This window comes from Mesoplodon densirostris, chromosome 12 (genome assembly GCF_025265405.1).
Source record: "Mesoplodon densirostris isolate mMesDen1 chromosome 12, mMesDen1 primary haplotype, whole genome shotgun sequence".
NCBI lineage: Eukaryota > Metazoa > Chordata > Mammalia > Artiodactyla > Ziphiidae > Mesoplodon > Mesoplodon densirostris.
The window spans coordinates 86675855-86699239 of record NC_082672.1 but is presented as its reverse complement, the minus strand read 5'-3'; the positions used below and the strand labels follow the sequence as shown (position 1 = coordinate 86699239).

The 23385-nt window shown below is 40.4% G+C and overlaps 1 protein-coding gene across 1 annotated transcript in view; it reads right to left on the bottom strand.

Moving 5' to 3' along the window:
- Positions 1 to 9214: 9214 nt before the first annotated feature.
- Positions 9215 to 23385, bottom strand: part of SH3BGRL2 (SH3 domain binding glutamate rich protein like 2) — a 30832-nt gene continuing 16661 nt past the window's right edge. Inside the window, exons 5-6 of the mRNA XM_060114562.1 lie at positions 12674 to 12754; positions 9215 to 9252 (exon numbers count right to left, since the gene is read on the bottom strand). Coding sequence (XP_059970545.1) covers positions 9241 to 9252; positions 12674 to 12754 — 93 coding nt within the window. The 3' untranslated portion in view covers positions 9215 to 9240. The remainder of the gene's footprint in view (positions 9253 to 12673; positions 12755 to 23385) is intronic.

The following is a 23385-nucleotide window of genomic DNA, read 5'->3' as shown; positions in this document are numbered from 1 at the left end:
GTTTCCTGTTGCCAAGCAACCGTAGAGCAGCCCCGCCCAGGGGGAACCGTGAACCTCTCAGCCAGCCAGTAGGCTGTAACTACAACAAGTTCTGAAACCCAGCCACCCTTCCTCCCAAGTTTGTCCTTCCTTGGGTATTCCCCTTCAGCCCCAGGGTAAAATATAGTTTTCTTATATCTGGGAGTTACCCTTTCATCAAAGTTTAATAATTCTTGATATTTAACTTCCCCTGTTTAAATCACCATGGGGTGTGTATCTCCTGATTGGTCACAGTCTAATACAACACGTTTCCCACTTAGCAACCAGTAGTTGTCAGCAGAAAAGACAGAAGGCATCAAAGTTACCAGTGATACCATAAGAAAAAAACTAGACTTTTCAGTACATGGCCATATAATTATCTATCAAATAGACTACTGAACACACACTAACAAACCATATATTTCATTTGACTGTAGGGTCAGCTTTTATCTAACAAATTTACTGTATCGAAGTAAAAAGAGGACATATAAGGAACTCCTCTCTCTTCATACAAAGCTGACCCAGACCAAATAGTATAAGATAAGAAACACCCAAAAAAATCAGCTTCTGAGATACTCAACAGTACACATTTATGCTCATGGGTAAGGTACAAAGAATACTACATCACACAAATGTAAATATCAATACAGGTACCAGTGTAGTTATCAAAAAGCCCCACACGATGGTCTTAATACAAGATAAGAGATATGGATCTGGTTTTTATAACATCATATTTGGGTTTAACTGGTGATTGGTGATTATGCCATTGCTGAAATAGGAAAGGGTTATTCTGTACTCTCTCAGAGGTTTAAAAGGTAAAAGATACAAACCAACGTACAAAGAACAAAACAAACAAAAAAAACCCACGACTTATTAGCATAGAGTTCTTGGGCTTTGGCTGGACAGCTTATTCGGTGACTTATGTCACCACACAAAGGATGCTGTTCCAACCAGCAGAAAATTAAAATGTACATTATAACAATAGCATATTGAAAATACTACCCAGTAAAGGGCCATCTGATGACTAGTCCAGGATTCTCTGTTCCTTCCCAGTGAGAATGACTAATAAACAGTTTTCAGTAACACTGGAGAAAACTTAAAATCCATGCTCTGTTAAAATGACCCATTTTTAGGAAGATAGCTGTCTCCCTGGGTAGGCACTTCCATCACCCAAATTCCCCTTTCATCCACTTGTCATTTTGTCTGCACTACCTGATTCCAGTAATACCTGTCCATCCTCACTGAAGATATAACTGTTTACATTTTGGGGATCGGGTCAAGCTGGCCCTAGAGAACTGGGTCACTCTGGATGGTCTAAGAGGCAGCCTGGTCCCTAAATGAGTCAACGGTAGGGAACTGGTTTCTTGCTGTCGTCGTTCAGAGACTGCCCACAAGTCTGAATGCTGTGGTCATTTTACCTGCTAAATATGTAACCGCTAAACGTTCTGTTTGCCCAGCCAACTTATGACTAGGATGGGAAACAGGTCAGTGTTTGGTTTTTCATTTATGACTGGGATCCAGTAGAATAAATATGTCTTAGGCCTGTAGAACAGTACAGGACGGGAAGAAGCAGCCGGGGTCCTTCTGGTTGCCAATCTGGAGAGGAATAGTATTGCTGTTCTCATCACCCTGTTCCCCCTGTACATGTTGGTTAGGATGTGGCTAGGAGCGGATTGTGTAAGAGTGGTTTATCCCGAAAGACAGGCAGGGAGAGAGAAAAGGACGAGTCTGGACTAGGGAAACAGTGTCAGTGCTGAACTGGTGGTGTTTCTGCCCCAGCTCTTGATCTCAGAGTCATCTCTGAGTCTAGCTGTGGACGGTCCTAGAGCCCATGTCTTTTAACCTAGTGATAATATTAGCACACGACATGAAATGGATTGACAGGGAGAAAATTAAGAGAAAAATATCATCCCAACTGAACAGATGGGAAAATAATATCAATAAGCTAAATCAAATTAGCATGAAAAATGTGTCTATCATTTATCTCAAGTTGTTCCACCCATTCCCAAAGGCTAAATCCTTCCTAGGTGTGGTAGCTCATTAAAATGACAAATAAAGAGCCCCAAAGCAGCATGCAAAAGCAGCTACAGGAAACACAGATGGCTGGCATCTCTTGGTTGGCAAAGGCTATACTACAATCACTCTTTTATTTCAGGGAAGGGTCCCAAACTAAATGATTCAAAGAAACATTCTACCACTTAATGAGTACTGTTGCCACCAATTGTTTTTATGATAAAAATAATACAGGTTTTCCCCCCAAACTATTTTGCTAAGAGAGTAGCAAAAAGAAAATGGTTAAAAACCCTGGGCAGGGAAAGGAAGCTATTTCCCCTTAATATTCACATTCTGTTTTAATCTTTGACGAGACCAGAATGAAACTTTTAAAAGCATATTATGCATATATTCTTTCGAGCTCAAATGAGTTTTACAGATACAGAGAACTAACATTTTAGGAAATCTATGACAAAATCCTATTAATATTCATCACTGTTCTGCAGATTATAGATGGTACCTGTGTGACTCATTAAAGTCCCTCTTTTTTTTTTTTTTTTTTTTGCGGTACGCGGGCCTCTCACTGCTGTGGCCTCTCCCGTTGCGGAGCACAGGCTCCGGACGCGCAGGCTCAGCGGCCATGGCTCACGGGCCCAGCCGCTCCGCGGCATTTGGGATCTTCCTGGACCGGGGCACGAACCCGTGTCCCCTGCATCGGCAGGCGGACTCTCAACCACTGCGCCACCAGGGAAGCCCCCTCTTTTTTTAAAAAAAAGAAAAAACAGATAAAGGCCACCATGACTTAGTTCACAGGCGTGGACCGATTCAACAGGGGACATCAACTTTACGTGACAATACAGGAACGAGAGGCTGGACACAGAGAGATGTCCCATGTTACAAGGCACACACACTACTCTTTTTATTCCAGGAAAAAAACACTCTCCCCCTTCACGACAAAAATGCTTCAAGCTAGGGGGACAAAAAGCAAAATGAGATAAAGCATTTGTCCTTGGCATCAGTATTAGAAAATTATATTCCAGAAGAGGTTCACATTTCCTTTCAGATAACAAATAAAAAAAGGAGATATTTTGCCAAAATCCAAAAAAGCATTTAAAGGTATTTCTTTCTCTACTGGAAATTCAGGTAAAGAGGCGGGAACAGAACAGAACTGTCCAAGAGAACTATAACTCAAGCCATATATGTAACTGAAAATTTTCTAGTGGCCACATTAAAAAAAGACAAAATTAGTTTTTAATATTTAATTTAACCCAATATATCCAAAATATTATCACTTAAAACATAACCAATATAAAAATTGATAGTTTACAGTTTTCATACCAAGTCTTCAAAATCTGGAACATATGTCACACTCATGGCACATCACAAAGTCAATGAGCCACGTTTCAAGTGTCCAATAATTCTATGTGGCTTGCTGGCACCACGCTGAGCAGCGCTGTTCTGTACTACAGAGCTTTCATTTCCATTACATTAATGATGATAGATATTTGCACTAGAGCTTTTTTAGTGGAAAGTTTGGTTACAGTGAGTTTTATCATTATAGAACCCCAAAGGATGTATATTGCAGGAGTATGGACCGCTGTTTTAATAAAAAGGTCTACATCTTTGTGCCGTTCATTATAAGCAGTACCAAGTTTTCAGTTAATATGCTTTCAAATGTCAGGGTCCTTGGTCTATTAAAAATGCTGTCCCCTGATTAGCAGGGGCCTCAGAAAAGAAGACTGCATTGTAGTTTCCTGTTCTTATACCTGCCAACCAGTTTACACACATGAAAACATGCTACTACCACAACATACTGGGTTATAGTCACATGATGGTCACATTTCATTCAGATTAAGAATTAGTTAATTATGAGTATAGGTTCAATCCAGTCTCCTATAACTCAAATAAATCATTATGCGGGGGGCGGGTGGTGAAGTAGAAAAGAACAGCTTTATTGCTTTGCCAGGCAAAGGGGGCCACAGCGGGCTAATGCTCTCAAAACTGTGTCCTGCAAATTAATCATTTTTTAAATGTCCTTTTAAGTATAACATCATTTTGGCCTACTGTTGTAAGCCTATTCTATGTTAACATAGTAAGGAAATGTGCATATATAAACATGCAGTCTATATAAAGATTTCCTTCTGGTTTCATTCTGTAGCAGAAAACCAAATCATGACATTAATTTCCTACCAAATAACTGGAATTGATGAGCCTTGAAATCTCTTCAAAGAAGGGACCCTTTGAGAGCATAGAGAGGTTTCCAAGGTGTATCTTCTCTTGGCTGATACGCTGACAAGGTGAAAATTAGCATACAGTAAAAACACACAATATCTGTGTTTATTTTCTCCAAGTAGAATAAAGTTTCACATGCTTTTTTTCATAATTCTGGAAATAGTTTCAGAGGATTTTCACTCCAAATATGGTTTCTCTCTAATAGGTGAGCATTAACCAGGAAAAGGTTAAGTATAAAGAACTTTTAAAAATTAATAATTGAAAACACACCACCATAGAAAATATGGTAAAAGACACGAGGGGGGGTTTCCAGGAAGAAACAGTAATTCCCATAGTAAAAACACGTTCATCTTATTAGTAAACAAATATATGCAAAATGAAACCACAACCAGATACACACCTCAGCTTGACAAAACTTGGAGTCTGATGATCTTAAATGTTGGTGAACACTGAGAGTACCAGAAGTTCTAGTACACCAGTGGAGTGTCAGTTGGTACCATTACTTTGGAAAACAATTTGGCTGTATCTGTTGAGGTTGATGATGTGCTTTATTGCATGTGTGACACAGCAATTCTACTCAAGGTATACATCTACTTGTGCATGTGCACCAGAAATCACATAAAAGAATGTCTGTAGCAACATTTCCTTTCTCTATTTCAAAGAAAGATGTATTTCCACATTCAGCAACAGGAGAAGGGAAAAAGTGTGATATACAACAAAATAATACTTAGCAGTGAAAATAAACAAGCTAGGGCACGTGTTTCAAAATGATTATGCCCAAATGCAATGACCAAAGAAAGAAGGTGACAGAAGAATAGAGTTTAATTCCATTTATTAGTTTTTAAGGATATGTACACAAAGGTAAAATAATAAAGGACAGGAAGGCTACGATCAACATGGCGTTCAGGAGGGGCTCCCGCTATCAAACAGGGACGAGACAGGGTCAGGGAGGGAGCACGCAGAGCCCCAAAGGAAGGCAGGCAGCTGGTGGCAGACACACGGGGGTTTGTTTATTTTTCTTTATATGTCAGTGTATATATTATATACGTGTGTGTGTACGTATTTATTCCGTTGCACGTATGAAATAATTTTAAAAATTGGACTGGTTGAAACATACAAAGAAAAAGACTATACATCACGTTTCAGATGACGAACCATCGCTTGGAACACTGTGAACTGACCTGTTTCTCAAGTCACTGCCACTGCCACTGCTGCTAATGCTTCTCCGTTTCTCTCCTCCTTGAGGGTAGAGACTATTGTCCTGCTCAGACAGTCCCTGTCACATTCTAGGGCTTCAACCCATGCTGATTAATGGGATGACCAAACTAGCCTGGCCCGCGTTTCTAGAAAACTAGGAAAACTTTGAAAATCTGGGTTACAAGTGGGCGGGGATCACTTGGCTTCTTTGGCTTCACAGTTTAGTGCATTTCTGGAAACTGACAGCCTGTTCTCTTTATCTCCTCCTTCAGCCTCCCTCATCTTGGTGTTTAAGTTAGAAATAGTTCAGCGATGGGCTTGAACCTCAGACGCTGCTTTCAGAAACGTCTTCTGCCTTCAGAGGTGACTGCAGCGAAGGCGGCCCTGCTATTAAGGGTTGTGGCTACACTGTACTTTTCTCCTGCACGAAATTAGGGAAGGGAATCCACAGCCCATGCCTTCATTGTACTCAGGAAGCCACCGTCATCTATTTGAGCCAACCAGGGGATGAGTGATTTAACGCTATCCTTTGTCCTGGTCACTATCTGAGATGATTCTGCAGTCACCTCCAACACACACACACACACATATACACACACACACGCACACACACACACAACCACAAGTGTGTCTCCTCAAGGGCTCAAATGATCCATCTGCATTTTTACAACGACATCTGCAGCTTTCAGGTATGGGGTTCATGATGGGAGCAGAAATACAGCATCCCAACTAAACAACAAGGTTTCAACCGAACACAGAAACAAAATTAGAAAAGGTGTAAGAAATGGTCGGGAACAAGCACTCCATTTTCAGAATATGTGTTTTCTGTAATTTATTCCTCTTTCATGCTGAATATAAAATCTGAGATTTCACCAATGCCTTTAGAGACAAATGTATACAAATTGAAATCTGAACACAAGAATTTTGCAGATCAAAGTGGGCTCTGACACTTTAGAAAAGATGTGAGCATTTCTAGAAAAAGCAAAACCCTATACAGCAAAATCGAATTAAAAAACAAAACAAAACAAACCAGAAAGAGGCTTTGGTACCCTTCAACAACAAAGGACAAAAATAAGTTTAGTTCATTATTAAATTCATGTAATATAAAAACAATCTATGTGGGAGTGTTGAATACATCTATAAAACAGAAACAAATCTGAAATATATTAGAGCCTGAGAGAAAAAAAAATCTTCCTTTTCTCCTCTTTGATTTTAATAGAATACCAGAATGTGGAAAAACAAGTACTTCCCCAACTAAATTTTCTTTTGGTCTGCATATACCTAGCAGGATGGCACTCTGTATTTTATCTCATTTTAAAACGGCATAATTTGATTTTTAGCAGCACATTTTCTTTGCCCCAACAAGCCTACTATAGGAAATAAAAATTCTGTCTTAAAATGCTTTTGATATTACATCTATGCCTGCAATTCCCATCCACTTCTTTCCTAGATTTTTAAGACTGTGATTATTCAGATCTAAAGGCAGCTAGTTAAAGAAGGGATGAAGAAAACCATTACAGGTTTGGAATTCAGCTGGTAAAACACAAGTAAGGACACAATATTCTCTGAACACGGTGTGGTCCCAGAGGGCAATACCTTAGGACTCTGCAGAGCCTGGGTACTGAGGGAAATGCCGCACAATGTGCTTCTAGCTTGCTCATAACAAGTACAATACCAGGTGAAGCTGGTCTCTCCTATTTCTTTGCTGCTCCAAAAAAAAAAAAAAAAAGTGGGGTGGGGTAGATGGTCTGTGGTAAATAATTTAGCACTCCTATTCATCTAGTCTGTTTAGGACAACCATACAGGGCCTACTACAACCAGAGTAATTCAGAGGTTTTGAGACAAATAATTCTGAGTAGCTTTCTTGGTCTAGCAAGTATTGTATTGATCCTACAACCCCAAGACTCAATCTTACCAAGTTGCTTCTTGGTACTCACTGGCAAGAGTTGACAAAGTGTAAGTTAGACCTCTGCAACATTAACTTTTTAAAAATTGCTGTATCTTAAAAAGAAATTCTAAGTCTTCTTAGACTTTAACACGATATCCAGTTCAAAACAATTTCCTGGATAGTCCCTGGGATTTATCAAGTGGAATTTGACCTGGATCGTATTTAATGCCAACTAAACAGTCATAGCCATGATTTTACAGCAGCTTTCCTTGCAGAGAAAATTGTGGATTATGTATCTGTTCCAGTCATGTAGGAATCAGCGGCATGCTTTTCTTCTGGTTGTAGTCCTGGATGCAAATCTCAGGCTGGGATGTCGGCTTTAGCATTCAAGAAGTTCTTTAGAATAGTCCACATTTAGCAAGTTGGAGGGAGAGAGAACCCAGGTGACAGGGACTAAATTCTTCTTTTCTTTCCACTTCTTACAAACTTCCTGCTCAGAATCTAAAGGGCAGGTCCACCATCAGGACACTGAGAATAGCAGAATATCTTAGGCAGCCCTCTGAATTTATTCTATTCAAGACTATTCCCAGGTTTGGCAACTAAACACTCTAAAAAAATGTGAGCAGGGACAAGGATGCAGAAAAGGAGCCTCTGCCCTAACGAAGTAGACAGGTTCAGTGTTTATCAGCATCCACACCAAAGGAAGGAGAGATTTCACATGCCAAGTACAATTCAGAGTGAGTCTCTGACAGCCCCTTTCTTGTATGTGCTCTGTTCTGAAAATCACTGGTGTTCATATATGGAATGAGAACATGTATCTATGTTACTGTGAAAATCCGGAACTGTGCATTGGCCAGAAATATGAGCTGGCAGAGTCAGAGGACCAGTGAAAAGTAACAGGAAAAAAAATTAAACTGTGCAGCAATATTAGTATCTTTTAATATGCCTCATCAAGGGGTCACAAAATATATCTAACCGAGATCTTCCTTTCTCGAAAAATACAATCCCTTTGCAAAATATATAGGCAGCTATTAGTTAGGGGAGCTGCGTTTAAAAATATATGTGCACTTACGCATAATAAGTTGCTAGAGCTGAAATGCCTTCAGGTATGAGTCAGATAATGTCCCTATAAATTAACTATCAGTGCACCTCTTTAAATGTATCTTTTAAGTCATCTTACACATTAGGTGAAACTTTTCCTTTGTAAGAGATAAAGAAGCATGTATTTTTCAAAATAGCAATTCTTTTCATCCCTGTCACTTGGTCCTGATCACACATTGTTGCAACAGTGATTTCTGGAAACATCTGTAGGGGCTTGGAGGATTTATGGGGGTAAGAATTTCCATTACCAAAAGGAGGCTAGAACATCTAACTTTTTCTACAGTTATGACAAAGCACTGGAATAGTGATGCTTGTGAATCTGCAGCAAAGATCTTTAGCCCTTTGTCAACCAACATTGCTTTTTTTCTTTCTGATCAAAATATTCTAATAGCCTGGCAGACTAATTTCAAGGACACCACCTAGGCAGCCTGAAGAGAAGCAGGTCTGAGCAATCCTGGCCTCAACTACAACCCAGGGCAGATCCAGTTATTTTCTCTCTGATGGTGCCACCTGCTTATCATTCAGTTGTTCAGGAGGCACACCTGTTAACAGGTGACAGTACCTCCGGGTGAGTGAGGCAACTGCAGGCAATTCTGAAAACAAGGGAAAAACCCACCACGGTCCTGATTTGGTTTCAAGCACTCATGCAATCCCATTGGACCCATGTCTTCCCAAAACACCTTTTCCACGGCAAGCAAAGTTACTGATAATGCATGTGGCTTCTGTCACAGTGATGCATTAGGTAAGCAGGTGTGCGCTGAGTACCAGGGGCGCTCCAAAAATGCATCTCCGTCCTCTTCCGCTTGTCTTCGCTAAGGTTCTGCCTGTTTATTAAAAAAAAAAAAAAAAAAAAAGCCGGTTATTGCATTGTGCGGGCAAGAAATTTCACCCTGGCGGTGATGTTTTAAATGTCAGGAACAGAGATGTTGGAAATCACAATAAATCACCGCCACGTGATGGATAAGAGCAAATATATCCTGGGTTTAGGGATCAGAGCCCAGAGTTAAGTCACACCCACCTGACCTGCCAAATATAAAAGTGGAAAGAAAGCCACATGTTTTCAACAACTGAGGAAACTCCTCTGAGGTACTGGTCTACTCACACCTGGGTGAGTGGTGTGGCCGGGGGTTACCTTACTCAGGGGCCCTGCGGAGGGTGACCTGAGGGGAAGAACGGCACTGGAATGGCCATACCTATTGGTAAATAGCTGATACCACTCTCCCCCAAGTGCTACCATGATCCAGCCACTGGATGGCTGACCCCTGGCATCGGCTGGGAGTGGGCCTCTGAGACCTGCTCCCCGGCTGGTCAGCGCTCAAGGTTTACTGGTGGTTGCATATTTTCAATATCACCCCTGAATGGCAGGGATCCGAAAGCAGAAACTGCCATTTCAGGCTCTGCTTTGAATCTATTATGATAAGAAAACTGATGATTTTCTACCTGAAAAGTATTGGTGAAAAGGCCTTCTTTTCTTTTCGGTAGGTACCACGGTGGGCTCCAGCCGGCCACAGGAGGATGTGGGACCCCCTCCACCCCCCACCAAGGCTGCAACAATTCAAATTCTGGAGAAAAGTGGGCAATCTGTATTTTAAATATCAGCAACCCACCTGAAGTCTTTTAAAAAAAGTCTGTGCAGGACAAACACATCCAGAGCCAATGTGGCCTGCAGGCCGCCATTCTGTGACCTCCTACCTTCCTCTGCCCCGTCCACTTTGGAGAACTGCCCAGGGTCTAGAATTGGGTCTGGGAATGTTCTTTTCCTACGGACCTTCTCTCCCCTCACTGTGTGACAGCAATTAGATGCTAATGGAGTCTTTATATGACCCCTGGCGGGCTTGCTCGCCTGGTCTTGCGTGTGTGTACTGCAGAGAGGGTAGGAAAGGAGACAGGAAAGGGGGCTCCATCTTTTGGTACATTACACCCGTGAATGCTCCGTCTCGGCCTTAGAGGGTAGACTGTATAATGAATTACTACCAAGGTACAAAATGAATAACTAGAAAGGGGGGAAATGCTGACTTGCTCTTAAAGATATTTGCAGGGCTTCCCTGGTGGCGCAGTGGTTGAGAGTCCGCCTGCCGATGCAGGGGACACGGGTTCGTGCCCCGGTCCGGGAGGATCCCACATGCCGCGGAGCGGCTGGGCCCGTGAGCCGTGGCTGCTGAGCCTGCGCGTCCGGAGCCTGTGCTCCGCAACGGGAGAGGCCAAAACAGTGAGAGGCCCGCGTACCGCAAAAAAAAAAAAAAAAAAAAAAAGATATTTGCACTTCTTTCCTATGGAAGAGAAGTATGAGTTGCTATTAACCCTTAAGACCCCGAATGGCTCACAAAAGGGGATGGAACACACACTGGCACTGTGGCCTTCCACTCTGGTTCTGTGGGCCCCTGCCCATGTCTGACTGACTCAGGTGCCTGAAAGCGGGGGGCTGAATGGCTGAATGGAGGTCAGCGCCCTCACTGACCATGCAATGGCCTCCTGCAATCAAGCAAACCTCAATGGCATCAAAACCAACTCCAATCCCATGACCGTTAAGTCATGTGAGAATGCACATTCTACAGGTCATAGGTTTCCTGAGAAATTTCTAAGAGAATAAATATTTTCAAAGAGTACAAAGGTCAGCCCGAAGCCTCTCAAAGGAACCTACATCTTCAGGGAAAATGAGAACCAAGATGGCAAAAGCACACAGTATTTTTCAAAGGTTTTTGCACAGACGCTGGTGTCCGCTGGATTTATGCATCCGTTAGACTGCTCCTACCCCAGTTTTTTCCAGTTCTTTGAAGATAAATCTGGATGGTTTACATGTCTTTGCATGAAACATGTTACAAAAATACTTTCATTTTCCTAAGTATTCCAATGTCCCATCTTTATAAAGATAGTTTTAAGAGCCTTTAAGGGTTTTCTGTGTGGGTTTTGTCTCTGTTTAAAACATGTGCACAGAAACCACCCACAAGCATCTGTGGACTTACTGATGTATAATAAAGCATGATTTCACATCGGCGAGGAACTACAGGTGTTGCTGTATCATTTTTATTATTGATAGTCTCTGCCTTCCTCCCACAAGTGTTCCAGAAATGGCACAAATCCTGGGTAGCCTCAAAAGACCTATTACTTACAGATATCAAAGTTCCCAGCAATGTACCTTCATTTCAATTCAGTGTTACAAACAGAAGCTTTAGAATTCAGTCTCAATTTGAAATACAGTCAAAACCTCAATTGCTATGTATATAAAGATTGCAAGGAAATACACCAAAAATGTTTATGTGGTTTTCTCTGGTGACTTTTTATTTTCTACTTTATACTTTTTTGCATTTTCCCAATTTTTCTAAATGAGCCTAGGCTACTTTCATAATCAGAAAAAAACAGTATTTCTGAAGTGGGAATAACAATCAAAATACTGCCTTATTTAATAAAGAAATGTTAGTTTTTATTTTGAAAGTGAATCCATGTGCTTCACAAAGTTACCATAATATATATCATCTATAGCTCTAAATATTAGAAAAGTTTGAGCCTTTTACATTTGCTAAAAGACATATCACATAATAAAGTGGCTTCAAAAACACTCTGATTAGTTTAGGAATTGCCCTTTTTTTCAAGGTTGACCATTTATTATTGCAAACCATGTCCCTTCCAATGTAAATGACTTAAATTGCAGACGACCTTAAAAACGTGGCTTTGATTCTATTTCAAAAAATGTAAAGTAATGTGAACTTGCACTTTAAAATAAAAAGCACCTACTATTTTTTGCTACCTTAAATTTTTCTTGGAAGAAGGAGATATAAATTATAAATAAACTGAATTTTAAATAAAGATAAACTCTACTATACAGCAACAATTGAAAATGGGAAAGAAAAAAACCTGGCTTCCTTGTGCGTCTTTACCCTGAGCAGTCCTAACTGTGCATTTGAGAAAGCAAAAGCTGAAAATTTAGGAGACTAGATATGGACTCCTTAAACCTCAATCCCTAAGAACAACTCAAGAAAGATACATTTTATTTAATCTATTTTTAAATTTTTTTTTGCGGTACGCGGGCCTCTCACTGCTGTGGCCTCTCCCGTTGCGGAGCACAGGTTCTGGACACGCAGGCTCAGCGGCCATGGCTCACGGGCCTAGCCGCTCCGCGGCATATGGGATCCTCCCGGACCAGGGCATGAACCCGTGTCCCCGGCATCGGCAGGCGGACTCTCAACCACTGCGTCACCAGGAAGCCCCAAGAAAGATACATTTTAAAACAAGAAAAGATTGACCTACCTTTGATGCCAACTGTGATTTCAGGCCTAAGAATGAAAAGACTGTGTTGCTTTCCTTGGATTCAAAGAAACTGTCATAATCCTAGAAAAAAGAGAAGGAGAAAATAAACAAAAGCAAACAATTGTCTTTGTATTTGGTGCTGCTGACAAAGTCTCTATGTAAATAAAAAATGTACCACTACTCCATCCAGGCCAGGGAAAAGCTACATAAATTTACTGGATTTGCTCTGTTTGAGCCTCAACATTTGAGCATGATGATAAAGGTAACAACTTTTTAATCCAAAATCTGTGACAGGATTAAAATGTAAAACATTGAGGACAGAAATCAAATCAGAACATGCTCCCTGGAGTGTCAAACTAACATTTATTTGTGTGGAATCACTGTGACCTAAGGTTTTACTTAAGCATTTCAATCTGGAAGGCTGCCTCCCAATTCCACTCTTGATACTTTGTTATCTAGGGCTTAAAAAAAAAAAAAAATCACTGTGTAAACAGAAAAGCCATAAAGGTCTCCATGTGTCAAAGTTGAGTGCTTCTATTCTGCTTTTGAAGTTTTCCACATTCCTTGAGACTGTCTTCAGATCAGAGAGAATAAAAAGATCAAATAAAAACTAGAGGAAACTATATTCTCTATAACATTTATCTTTACCTCACAGAATCACTTTTCTCTTCCTTCTTTCAGGAGAGAAGCCATTAAGGAATTCTGGCCAATATGTTCATCAGTTGTTTTCTTTTCAAAAGCTTGCATGTGTAATACTATTGTACATAGTTGCTAAGTTGATGTGAAGCAGTCTTAAAATTTGAGAGAAATCCCCTGGATAACTTTAGGCAGAGGGTAAATATCACGGGCAGACAAAGATCAGAATCATCTGTAGGCAACTGCTTTGTGCTTAGTGCCAGGTCATCAGCACATTGTTTAATCCCAACCACCGCCCACCAGGTTAGAGACTAGCTCAGAGCAAAGAAATATGGTACCCAAGTTTGACGGCCGATATGTAACAAAGCTGAGATTTGGGCCCAAGTTTCATTGGTGTTGAAATCAATGCTTTTTTTTTTTTTTTCTGTGGTACGCGGGCCTCTCACTGTTGTGGCCTCTCCCATTGCGGAGCACAGGCTCTGAACGCGGAGGCTCAGCGGCCATGGCTCACGGGCCCAGCCGCTCCGCGGCATGTGGGATCTTCCCGGACCGGGGCACGAACCCATGTCCCCTTCATCGGCAGGCGGACTCCCAACCACTGCACCACCAGGGAAGCCCGAAATCAATGCTTTTTGTATGCTATGATGCTTCTTGCCCAAGAGGAAACCAGGTATGGGGCACCCAGCGTATCAGTCAGAGCCCTCACAAACCCACTGCTGAGCTGGGTCAATGGCATTACAAATACTTTTGAAACCTGTTTAGGGATCTAAATGAGAGTTGATGACTTAAGAGTGGAGATCTGCTTCCTGCAAAGCAGGCCTCAGCTGAAGAAAAATCTTTGAATTGTTGAGCCTCGTGTGGTTTGAAGGCAGCTTGATTGCAATTCCCGGTCATCTCAGCCTCAGGCCTTGAAGGCACTGCTCCTTCTGTAGATCTTGTAGCAGTCACTCCTGCTGTCATTTCGGGTCAGCCCTGATGCCAGTCACCTGCAAAGGGAGGCCTTCCTTGACCATGCCGAGAAGAAGCAACACATCTGAAGGGGGACCCTCAGCAAATACCTCCTTGGAAAATGGCATTTAGGCTGAAATGTGAAGAATGAATAGAATTGGCCAAGTAAGGGGTTGGGATAGGAGCCTTTGAGACAGGAAACAGCACCGGGGAAGAGCGAAGCTGGCAGATGTGACCGGGATCAGCATGTACCAGACTCTAAACCAAAACAACGATTTTGAATTTTTTTTTTTTTTTTTTTTTTTTTTGCTGTACGCGGGCCCCTCACTGCTGTGGCCTCTCCCGTTGCGGAGCACAGGCTCCGGACACACAGGCTCCGCGGCCATGGCTCGCGGGCCCAGCCGCTCCGCAGCACGTGGGATCCTCCGGGATCGGGGCACGAACCCGTGTCCCCTGCATCGGCAGGCGGACTCTCAACCACTGCGCCACCAGGGAAGCCCAACGATTTTGAATTTTATCTTAAGTACAAAAGGAAATCACGGACGGGTTCTGAGCAAGGGAGTAGAATGACCTATTTCCTTTAAGAAAATCTCCGCGTTGCCTGCGTGGGGAATGGCTCAGAGAGAGGGCAGCAAGAAGAGGAGCAGGGACAAGGGTTAGGAGTGCACTGGGGGAGTTCAGGTAAGAGACAGAGGCAGCCTGAACCAGAGCCCCTGTCATAAATACAGGACAGGACAGACTGGACGTATATTTTGGAGGAGGATTGATCATACTCAATTGTGTAATTGATGTAGAGGGTTAGGGAGAATTAAGAATTAAAGCAGCTCTCGTACAACTCATCATCAAAAAACAAACAGCCCAATTAAAAAGTGGCCAGAAGACCTGAATAAAACTTTCTCCAAAGAAGACATACAGATGGCCAACAGACACATGAAAAGATGTCCAACGTCGCTGATCATCAGGGAAATGCAAATGGAAACCACAGTGAGAGATCATCTCACACCTGTCAGAATGGCTATCATCTAAAAGACCACAAATAACAAATGTGGTCCAGGGTGTGGAGAAAAGGGAGCCCTCATGTTGTGGGAATGTAAATTAGTGCAACCACTGTGCAGAACAGTATGAAGATTCCTCAAAAAACTAAAAATAGAACTACCATATCATCCAGCAATTCCACTCCTGGGTATATATCCGAAGAAAACGAAAACATTAATTCAAAAAGATTAATGCACCCCAATGTTCATTGCAGCACTGTTTACAATAGGCAAGACATGGCAGCAACTTAAGTGTCCATACCAACAGATGAAGGGATAAAGAAGATGTATGTACACACAATGGAATACTACTCAGCCATAAAAAAGAATGACATCTTTTCCATTGGACTTGCAGGGTATTATGCTTAATGAAATAAGACAGAGAAAGACAAATACTGTATGATATCACTTATATGTGGAATCTAAAAAATAAAACAAACTAGTGATTATAGCAAAAAAGAAACAGACTCACAGACATAGAGAAGAAACTAGTTGTTACCAGTGGGGAGAGGGAAGGGGGAGGGGTAAGGTAGGGGGAGGGGATAAAGAGGTACAAGCTACTATTATAAAATAAATAAGTTACAAGGATATATCATACAGCACAGGGAATATAGCCAATATTTTATAATAGCTATAAATGGAGTATAACCTTTAAAAATTGTGAATCACTACGTTGTACACCTGAAACATGTAATATTGTAAAAACTATACCTCAATTAAAAATTTTTGGGAAAAAAAATCTAAAGCAGCTCTGAGCTTTGTGACTTGATGGGAAAGACCAGAGAAAAAGTAGGTTTGAGGGTAAGGTTGGAGCTGAGTTTTAAAATGTTAAGTTTGAGAAACTGTATGAGACACTGAGTGAAGACGATCTCAATGGGGCAGTTAGAGGTTCCGACCGACTCTAGGTATTACAGGTTTCATAGAAATGTATGGAAAATTGTATAACTTTTAATAAGAAAAACTATGTCTCAATTTGATGTAGAATTTTAGGCAAAATCCCATGAACTGAAAATGTTGTTACCAATATTCTTTGTAACAAAGACAGTTCCAAATAATTGAGTAGCATTTCATTGACCTGGGCTCAAGAAATAACCCTGTTTGACCCACACTTTCTCTATCTGATCGTTTGTTGCTTATGTTCAATGTGGTAACAAGAGGAAGAGAGCTAAGCTACAGTTACCCTTTTAGATATCCACCATATGAAAACTGGTGTACCTGTTTCTCTCTACACCATATTCTGCCACTACTCGGTCTAAATTCTTTCCCTAGGGAATCTCAATCGCAGCCACGGCTCTAATTAAACTCAGATCCCTAGCTCTGATTCTCCTCTCTATTCTGGTTCCAGGTAAGCAACTAACTGTGCATAATAGACTATTAAACATAATGGGTCTAAATCGCAATTCATGCTCTTCCTTCCACCCCACAAGCTGGACCTCTCAGAAGACTGGCACTGGGCTTTAGTCACCAACAAAGGTATTTAGAAATGTCAGATATTAAGAAATCTCAGAATGGCAACATTTATAATTTGTATAAAAAATTCTCTTGAACTGTATTTCTGTCATAAAAGTTATAACCACTATTTTTAGTTTATGAACCTTTAACTCAGTGCCACATCACCACGGCTGGGGGACTTCTTACCGAATATTAAACTGGATGCTCCCAACAGTTTAGAAATTGTCACCCAAGGTAATTAACTCCCAAAGTGACAAACATAAAATTTGGTAATTAACTTTAAAAGCAGAATAATTTAAAGGAAATCATTTTTAAAAGTCAACGTGAGAATAGTACCTGACACACACCAGGTAAACTGGGTGATGAGTTGTGTCTGCTAATTAATGACCGACATGCCATGTTTTAGGTAATCTCATGCTAATAATGTAATCTGATTAAATCCTATTTCTACTCTATTGCTTACCGATTTAAAGAATTATGTAAAAAATTTACTTTCTGACATACAAAAGCTTTTGAATGGCCTGATGAATCTCAAATTGTAAGAAGTTAAATCATCTTCTTTGTCATGTTGAGGCAAAGAGTAGATGATTGATAATTTAAAATCTAGAAGTTCTGAATACCCTCTTTTAGAGGTAATAAACTAAATACTATGATGTGAAATAATATAAGTAAAATAGTATTAGAAATCTTAAAATCACTTTCTATTAAGATAGAAAGTTCTCTTATATTCTGGCCTTAGACATTCCCCAGTAAAAGAGAAAGATCTGCTTTCTTATCAAATTCATTTCACTTATCAGGCTTATATTTTAAAAGAAACAAACCACACTAGAACTCATACTGCAAAAGTTAAAAGCACTGTATTTTTTTTTTTTTTTTTTTTTTTGCAGTAAAACAGGAGAGTTTTATGGTCCGAGTGGTGTGGAAGGACAACAAAAGGACATGAGTGTTGAGGGCCTCCCCGCTCGGCCTGCGCACGCCCGAGCTCAGGTGCAGGTGCAAAGCCGGTCGCTGTATTTTTAAAACTCACTATAAAGTTTCTAAATAGGCTTGCTGAATTCCTTATAGTCAAAGACACTCTCTGAAGTGTTTGCAAATACATGTCTGCAAATGGCACATTGTAAGACAATCAACCTCCTGTGACTATAAAATATAACGATCAGTTAAAATCACCTTTGGAGGAGAGTACAAATACATAAAGCATATTCAAGAAAAAAAAAATCATTCAGTTTCAGAAGCTGGAATATTTTTAACTATATTTAAAACAAAGGCTGAAAAATTCACTTTGTTTCTAGTGCCAAATGAAAAGAAAAAATTCTGGGTTATAAAGATATCAGCATAACTGAGCACTGTTACTAATGGAATATTTATCTAAATGCTACAATTTTAAGAAGAATAAAGCAAGCTAAACAGCTGTTAAAAAGAAAAAGAAAAAAAAAGCTTCCATTACCTATACTTCTGTTTGCGTTTAAGTGAAAACCAATGTTAGAGACATTTATAAGCTCATGATAAAATCTACAACAGGTAGAGCTCACAGCAGTCTCATTCTTTCAGAGAGCTTACTTAAGGACATCACCCGTTCACTACGGTTAGACTATTATGGACTGGACAAGCATTTGAGACAAAGGCCTTAAAGTTCTTTGCCCTTTTAGCGTTCCCTCAGAGAACGGCGAGGAAAACCCACAGTAGCCACTCTGAAAAGCTGTATCGCTTCCCACACTAAGTCGATAACAAGTGACAGACCCAAATTATTTCTACATGCCAAGGGCCTTTCCAAACAGAAGGTTGCAGGGAACAAAAACAACACGTGGCCCACAAGGAAATGGTGGCAGCAAGCACTTCTAAATGAGCCAAAGCAAAGTTGGTTTACCCCAAAGGAGAAATTAAAAAAAAAAAAATTCTTCCTAAGACTACAAGAGCTACTGCTGCTGCTGCAAATGGGCAGAGACTCCTTCTTCCTGAAATTTCTTTCAAGCCTGAGGGTAGCCTCTGAGCAGAATTTTTTGATTCAGTGGTTAAGGACCATGAATGCTATATTCCATTTTGTGAAATCTTAATAGAGAAGGAAAAAATATTTGACAGCTCCAATCCTGGTAGGATATATAAGATGTAGCTGTCTAAAACAGCTTCATTCAGCAATTTTTAGGCCAAATACCAAAAATGCGAATAAGTCCAAAGCTGAAGATTTAAAATTCCTAACACATTTAACACTTCTGACCATTCTGATACAAGATGGCGGAGCAAGCAAATACACCTACCCAAGCACCCACTGAAATCGGATGGGAAACAATTTTGTGCTAAACACAGGAAAAGCAACCAGCAATGAAAGTTTAAGAAATACTCAGAGGAGTAAGTGAAAAGGCTAAAATCAATTAAGAAAAATCTCATAAATATTTGTGTCGTTCTTCAAGCCATGGGAATTTAGTAAAATAGGATTATACACCTTCCTCTGTGACCACTCACACACCTAAACAGTTCTGTAGAGAATATTTATATGTTTATAACAATATAAATGTGGTATATTTACAGAGTATACAATAGTTATTATAACTACAGATGAGTATGTGATTGTTATAAACTTTAGCAATGCAGTGTGTGCGTGCACATGTGTGTAAGTCAAAACGGGGGAGAAATGAGGGAAGCTATAAGAATGCAAGTTTCCCATCTTCCAAAGAAAAAAGTAAATACTGTCTAATTTAAAATCAAGGAATATAGGGCTTCCCTGGTGGCGCAGTGGTTGAGAGTCTGCCTGCCGATGCAGGGGACGCTGGCTTGTGCCCCGGTCTGGGAAGACCCCACATGCCGTGGAGCGGCTGGGCCCGTGAGCCATGGCCGCTGAACCTGCGCGTCCGGAGCCTGTGCTCCACAATGGGAGAGGCCACAACAGTGAGAGGCCCGCATACCGCAAAAAATAAAAAAATAAAAAAAAATCAAGGAATATAGATATTAGTCTATGAAACACAGAGTGGTGGTAACTTAAAACCACAAAGCAGAAACTCATAAAAGAGGCTACATCTTGGGAATCTGGGGGAGACTGACTTTTCACTTTGTACCCTCCCGTCAACAGACTTTATTGTGTTAACATTGATATTAACATGGCCTTAGTGTTTTAACAGTTTTGTTTTCTTTTCATTAACTTAAACTGTGTAAGGCTCAGAAAAGAGGAAAATTTTAACAAAGGGGAAACTGCCAGTTTGGATATTAGTTAAGATACACGGCTAAACATGCAACTGGGGTGCCCTGAAATTGTCTGGACGAATACTGAAATATTGAATATTTCAATATTCAGAACACAAACCATAGTTTTCATGAAAGACATGTCCTAGGGATTCATCACTGTGGAATACTGAGACAAACATCTCAGTAAAGTGAAAATGGGAGATTAAACATTTATAGACAGAAGAATAAAAATTAGGGTTATATAGAAGAGATAAGACTGCAAAGAATATCTAATTGAATTGCTATGCTTCTGGGCATCCAGCAATCAGCGATAAAGAGAACTGATATCTCCCTTCCCCACCACCCTTTCCTAGTATCTGTGAGGATGCCGCATGAGATCACGTATAGTAAAACATCTGAAGGAGAAGATTCTCCTTGATTAGATAACTGATCTTTTAGACAGAAAACCTCAGAATACAGATTTTCAAATTCAGATCACAAGTTTCCTGAGAAAATTCTACCTGTGGGGTAGGTAAGCTTCTAATAGAGGTGATATACCAAAGAGATTTCATTGTAAAATTTAGAAGAAGCTTCAATAAGCTTGCTTTTGAGAGATCTGGCTTTGAGTTTTATTAATAAACAGGAATGGAAATGCTCAGAACCTTGACAAGGCGAGACCCAAGAGAATGGGTTAGCTACCTGCTTGGCTGAAAATGTGTGGAGCTATTCAGCCACTTCTAGAACCAATTTTCGTTAAGTATGTTCTGTGTTCCCAGCTTTCTGATAGGTACCAGATACTAAGACAAATATGCCACGTACCCTGCTGAGGGTGAGTACAGGGAACTCAGAGACCAGCTGAAGGCAAAGACATGAAAAGAAATTCTGTGAACTAAAGGTCATAATAGGAGTAATGACACGCAGGTTTGCTGGGCATGGGGGAGGGGGAGGGGGAGGGGGAGGAATAACCAGAGTCCTAGTTAATTAGAGAGAGTCAATGGCAAGGCTCGTTTGAATTGAGCTTTGAAAGAGAAACAGGAGAGAATTATGTAGGAGGTAAAAATTACAGGATTTGGTGACCAAGGGAGTATGGAGATGAGGAAAATGTGTGTCGGGTGACTTTCAGGGCTTTGCCTTGAACCTACATAAATAACATCCCTACTTTAGAGACAGACCACATCTCCTGTGGAAAATGAAAAATTTTGACTTTAACTTTCCTTTTTCTTATGGACTCTAAACAAAGTTCTATTAATTACTGCAGACAGTTGGACTTCAACATAGGTGGGTGATGATTAAGTTACTTCTAATAATCCACCCAGGGAAATAAGAGGCAACCTCTAAAAAATTAGTTTACAATGACATGGAAGCTATTTTTGTTGGGAGAACAAAGCAGGGCACAAAATGGTATGTACACTATGATCATTTGTGAATTTTGGTAGTCGTGGAGAGTCCTGGAACCAATCCCCTGCAGATACCAAGGGTATGTGTATGTATGTGTGTGTGTTGTGTGTGTAATCTTTTTTGTTTTTTGTTTTTTTTTTGCGGTACGCGGGCCTCTCACTGTTGTGGCCTCTCCCGTTGTGGAGCACAGGCTCCGGACGCGCAGGCTCAGCGGCCATGGCTCACGGGCCCAGCCGCTCCACGGCATGTGGGACCTTCCCTGACCGGGACACGAACCCGTGTCCCCTGCATCGGCAGGCAGACTCTCAACCACTGTGCCACCAGGGAAGCCCTGTGTGTAATCTTCTTAAAAATAAAATTATATGTATGAGGCAGGGATTTGTAAAACTAATAATTAAGGGAGTTGGTTCTTCAGCTTCACAAAAGATCCCCAAACACACTTAAAATATATCATCCAGAGACAATCTTCTCAAGAGTCTTACATAAACACTGCACTTGGGAACAATACAACTGCATACATTTAGGTATTCTTGTGGTGTGCTTCTGAACCCCTACCAGTGGTTAGAAAATGCTAACACATCTCCTTGTTTCCTTTCATACCTAAGAAAGAAAAGGAGAGGATACTCTACAAAGAACCACTGCTGGTCATTTAGCTTTTCTGTGCCTCATGAAGATTAGTCTTAACCTGTCTGTCGTCTACTTTCAGGCTCCATTAACCTAGGTAATATGGGGAAAGGCTGCCATAGCTGGCCCCCAAATCATTACTTAAACAAAACTAGTCAGTAGCTTTAATGTAATCTTATTTGGCTAGCAATACACCCAATGCTTGGGCACAAATTTAACATTCTACAAGTATCATCTAAAAGTGCAAAAAAAAGTAATTCAACAGTTTTAAAATATAAATAATTTTGTAAGTTGCCTCCTGGAAAATAATCAAATGGTTACTTTTCTATAAAAGTCTGCCCTCTGTCTCTCAGCTGAACTGTCCTCTCTTCATTAGACAGGACTTTACATGAGTATCTCCAGCCACATATCCTACCTCACTTCACCTCTCTCCCCACCTTCACCCAGAGCCCAGTTCTAAGTATTGGCATCCTTGGCCAAACATGCACCAGCTCATCTTGATTATCTGAATGGTCATTGTGTTCTTCCCCCTTGATGGCAAATCCACAAACTGGCTAATGTGACCCCAGTCAAATAAAATTTGGCTGCATTCCCATTTCTAACTACAAGTTTTTTTTTTTAATAAAATGAAAGAATTAATAAATTCATCCAGCAAAGTTGCAGGACAAAAAAACAACACATAAAAATCACTTGTGTCTCTATACACTAATAATACATGATTGGAAAAGGAAATTAGGAAAATAGTTCTATTTACAATAGCACCAAAAACGCCCACAAAACTTAGGAATAAACCTAACCAAGGAGGTAAAAGGCTTGTACACTAAAAACTACAGAACATTGCTGAAAGAAATGAACGGAGACACAAAAAATGAAAAGACACCCATGTTCATAGACTGGAAGACTTAATATTGTTGTGATGTCAACGCTACTCAAAGCAATCTAAAGATCCAACATATTCCCTATCAAAATCCTAACGGCATTTTTTGCAGAAATAGAAAAGAAAAACCTCCTAAAATTCATACAGAATCTCAAGGGACCTCAAATAGCCAAAACAAGTTTGAAGAAGGACAAGTTAAAGAAATCATGTTTCCTGATTTCAAAACATATTACAAAGCGACAGGAATAAAAACTGTGGTACTGGCACAGACCAGTGTAACAGAATAGAGTCCAAAAAAATATAAATGCTCACATATATGGTCAAATGATCATGAACAACGGTGCTAAGACCACTCAATGGGGAAAGCACCGTCTCATCAACAAATGCTAACAGGAAACCTAGATATCCACACTCAAAAGAATGAAGTTGGACCCTTATCTTATACCATACATAAAAATTAACTAAAACTGAATTAAAGACCTAAACTTAAGACCCCAAACTACAAAATTGCTATAAGAAAACCTAGGGGAAAAGCTTCATAACACTGTATTTGGCAAGCAATGATTTCCTGGATATGACTTCAAAGG